The 4750-nt window shown below is 31.9% G+C and overlaps 1 protein-coding gene across 1 annotated transcript in view; it reads right to left on the reverse strand.

The window, feature by feature from the left end:
- Positions 1-1092: 1092 nt before the first annotated feature.
- The window catches only part of DPH6 (diphthamine biosynthesis 6), a 140150-nt gene continuing 136492 nt past the window's right edge, over positions 1093-4750 (reverse strand). Inside the window, exon 9 of the mRNA XM_011354876.2 lies at positions 1093-2298. Coding sequence (XP_011353178.1) covers positions 2245-2298 — 54 coding nt within the window. The 3' untranslated portion in view covers positions 1093-2244. The remainder of the gene's footprint in view (positions 2299-4750) is intronic.

The raw sequence follows: 4750 nt of genomic DNA on the forward strand, positions 1-4750 counted from the left end.
ATCTATACATTCAATATGATCCCAATCAAAATCACAGAAGAACAAAGTTGGAAGAGTAACATTACCTGACTTTAAGACATATTGGTGAAAAGATAGACAAATAATAGATCAATGGAACATAATAAGAACCCTGAAATTGGTCCACACAAACACAGTCACCCAATCTTTGATAAAGGGGTAAGGCAATATAATAAAAAAAAAAGAGTTTTTTTCAATAAATGATGCTAGAACCACTAGATATCCACATATTTAAAAAAAGAATCTGGATACAGACCTTATGCCCCTTTACAAAAATGGACTCAAAATGGATCATAGACACAAATGTAAATGTAAAACTATAAAATATTTAGGTGATACCATAGGAGAAAATCTAAATGACCTTGGTTTGGCAATGATAGTTTAGATACAACACCAAAGCCATGATCCATGAGAGAAATAACTGATAAACTAGACTTCATTAAAATTAAAAACTTCTCTGTGAAAGACACTGCCAAAAGAATGAGAAGACAAGCCACAGACTGGCAGAAAATATATGCAAAAGACACAGCTAATACAAAACTATTTTCTGAAATAAGAACTCTTAAACACAATAAAAGAACTCTTAAACACAATAAACTCTTAAACACAATAAAAAAAGTTAAAAAAACAGAGATTGATTAAAAAGTTAAAAAAACAGAGATTGATTAAAAAGTTAAAAAAACAGAGATTGATTAAAAAGTTAAAAAAACAGAGATTGATTAAAAATTTGGCAAGTGATCTCATCAGAGAAGATATAGAAATGGCAAATAAGCATATGAAAAGATGCTCCACATATGTCACAAGGGAAATGTAAATTAAAACAATAAAGAGATACCATTGCATGTCTATTAGAATGGTGAAACAAAACACTGATAAAACTAAATGCTGACAAGGATGTGGAGCAACAGAAATTCTCATTCATTTCTGTGGGACTGCAAAATGGTATAGCAATTTTGGAAGATGGTGGTTTCTTGTAAACTTAAACACATTCTTACCATAAAATCCAGCAATTTTGCTTCTTAGTATTTATCCCAAAAAGTTAAAAACTTACATCCACACAAAAACTTACACATGTATGTTTTATAGCAGCTTTATTCATAATTGCAAAAACTTAGAAGCAACCAAGATGTCTTTTAGTAGGTGAATGGATACATAAACTGTGTCACATCCAGGCAATGTAATATTATTCAGCACCTAAAAACTCATGAGAAGACATGGAAAAACCTTAAACTCACATTACTAAGTGAAAGAAGCCAATCTAAAATGGCAACATATGGTATTATCCCACCTATATGACATACTAGAAAAGGCAAAAGTACGGAGGCAGTAAAAAAATCAGTGGTTGCCAGTGGTTGGGGTTGGGGGTGGGTAAGCAATGAATAAGTGGAGCATGGAAGATTTTTAGGGCAGTGAAGATATTCTGTATAATACCATAATGATCGGTACATGTCATTATGCATTTGCCCAATGTACAGAAAACACCAAGAGTGAATCGTAATGTAAACTATGAACTTTGGGTGATTATGATGGGTCAATATAGGGTCATGGATTGTAACAAATGTACCACTCTGGTGGGGGATGGTGATTACGGGGAGACTGCATGTGTAGGGGAAAAGGGTGTATGGGAATTCTCTGCATGTTCTGCTCAATTTTGCTGTGATGCTGAAACTGCTCTAAATAACCGTCTATTTTATTGTTTTGAATGAATATCCTGAAAACAAAAGTGATACAGCACTTTGGTGACACCCAGTAGAATAAACTTGACTGGCTAAATATAATGAGTGCCTTTTCATCCTCATTGTCAAATGCCTCTGCACCATGATGTTATTGGCAGAGATGAGAGCAGGAAAGAGAAAAAGATGAAAAAAAAACCAGTGTAATTAAAGCAAAGAAATGTTACAAAAATTAGGGATGCAGATAAAGCCAAGGGAAAAAAAGGCACATATCACAGAGGTCATACATAAGATGTATTAACAAAAGTCAGAGAAAGAGTGAATCCTGAGTAAATTGACAATATTAATGAACAAGGTATTCACATTTCTCCAATTAATCAATAGTTCTATTAACTTTTTCTGATAAAGCAATATATATATATATATATATATATGTATATCTAAGAATCAAAAAATGTAATGAGAAAAAGCTGGACATAATAATTAAGAAAATGATATATAATTTTTTAAATATAAAAATGGCAGATTAGTAAACAATGTTCAGAAACGCTTTTTAAGAATTATGTATGTAATTAGATGTTCTGTAGTTGTCAGGCACTGGGGACACCTGAAAAAAAAAGAAGGAAATGCACCATATTCATTTAATGTCAGAGAATATCCTACCTTAAAGAAATAACATTCTTTTCTGCAAGAGAAAAAAATGGGACTGTGAAGATCAATGACATATAAAAACAAGGTGAATAATGAGCTATTTAGGTACATCTAAACATATAATGGCCAACATATTTAAACAAGAATTCAGTGGCTTTGATTTTGTGTGTGCTCATGGCAAAAAAGTAGAAGAAATCTAGAATGGGTTCCTTTCAGTGGATCTGAAGGTTGTTTGGATAGTATAGGTTTATTCTCTTAAGGGTTACCAGCTTTTTGGTAAAAGGTCACCAATCTTCTAGCTAGCCCAATTCAATTATCTATTTTCAATCTTGTCTGTCCTATTTTTTTCTGGAGAAATGACACCAATAACTTTTCATTTCTTTTGGAAACTCATGCTGACATTTCTGGAGTTATCATTTTTTTCTTTCCTTTGCCACCAATCTTTATTAACACTTTTGATTCTTCAGATTCCCTATGATATATACAACTGGGGGTGTGCCTCAAGACTTGGTAATAGAAGGCTGAAGATGCAGAAGACTTTTTGAATCCTTTACATCTCAAAGAGCAGAACTTTTAATTAAAGGGTCTAATCTAGATCTTTATTTAGTCTACAATATATCTTTAAACTGACATTATGCTGTATCTTGACAATCAATATATTTAAAATAAAACTATCACACTTTCGCCTCACTTTCCATCTCTTATTTGCCTTCTGTTCCCTTGGATATTTTTTGGAAAAACTTTTGTGTCTCCTTCTTAAACTTTGCATAATAAAAATCCAATTCATCATCAAACCTTCCCCCCAATAATTATGCACAATTACCTAATTCTTCTTTTACTAGATAATTTAATGTTTGGTTATATATTGTCTTGTAGTCTCCTTAATTAATACATATATGATTCCCTATTCACCTGAACTACAAATGCTTGAGAAATATAATATCTTTTGATTCAAATAGAGCTCTTAAACCTATAAACGTTTGCAAAATTCTTAGTTATTGACTGAGGATCTGAAAAAAATCACTAATGATAAGTCATGTTTTTACCCTTTTGTCTGGTATAACAGTATTATATATACAGAGCCAATGCACATATCTCAGTTGTCTCTTATTACTGTGAATCTTAGGTTTACTTGCCTTGTCCTCCAAGTGCAATTCTAAAAAGCGTAGGTAAGCCACAGGTGCAAATGCATCAGCTGAATGCATGACTACTTCTGATGAATCTCTGAAATACAAAAATTTTATAGTGCATTCATTTACTACATAAGTGTGGCAAATCACTCCTGCTAGTGACTAGAAGAGCCCCCAAAAATCTTTTTGTATTTATTTTCACTAGCATACAATATTTAGTGATTAACCTCTGTTTTTAACAATCCAATACTTAACTGGGAAAAGGATTGAGGATACTAAACTTTCCAGAAAGAGTAAAAAAGCTTTTCATCTTTATGAGGACACACAGTTCAACTTTCAGGTTCACTCAAAGCTGTCTGAACAATTTTGAGGCTTAAAACTCCTATTCAATTTCATTTGAAAAAATTTGCTTAGTATGGGCTAACTATTAAACAATAGTGCTTTATCTTCATTATTCTTTACATTTTCAAGAGGTAATTCATTCAGTGTTTCACACAAAATCTCAATTATCCTTCACAAAAGCGGTACTGGTGATGGTTTTAAGCTCTAGATGAACTCTTCACACTGCAATATCATTGCTATTAAAATTGATTGCCTGACACAGTAATTACCACATTCAGGTAAAATGGTATGAACTGCTTGCTGGCACCATATGGATACATGTAAATTAACTCAACTTTTATCAAAGATACCCTGTAAAGCAAATATGAATAACCAAGATTATGTGTGAAGTTCTAGTAACTAATTATTTTTTCTTGTTGTTTATTAAGAAAGCAATAGTATTTTGCATTTCAACTGAAATTTAAAAATAGAAAGTTCGCATTTCTTAAATGCCTCGGGAACTAGTTCCATTGTTTCTATTAACACGTTGTTAGCGTTTTAACCATCTAGTACAGCAAAACAAACTGTTACTTTATTTGACTCTTTGCCACTAATGTAAGATATCTTTTGAATCAACTTTTGTAATGAAAAGTTATTTAGTGGCAACAGAAGAAACCTCAAAATATTTGGCTCCAAAATACTAGATTTTTATGGGCAAAATCTGTTTACTTTTCCATTGAAAGTTCAGAGATAGAGAAATAAATGTTTACTGGTAAAAAAAAAAAAATCCACTACCATTCATGAATCTTTAGTGTCATATGCCTCTTGTTAGTGCTTAAGAAAATAACATTAAAAAGGGCTTCTATAACATTAAAAGGAAATCAACTATAATAGAAATAGAATCATTAAAGAGTTAGGATCTTGATAAAAAGATATAACCTGCATTCACAGGCTACG

This window comes from Pteropus vampyrus, unplaced genomic scaffold (genome assembly GCF_000151845.1).
Source record: "Pteropus vampyrus isolate Shadow unplaced genomic scaffold, Pvam_2.0 Scaffold19, whole genome shotgun sequence".
In the NCBI taxonomy this organism is placed as follows: domain Eukaryota; kingdom Metazoa; phylum Chordata; class Mammalia; order Chiroptera; family Pteropodidae; genus Pteropus; species Pteropus vampyrus.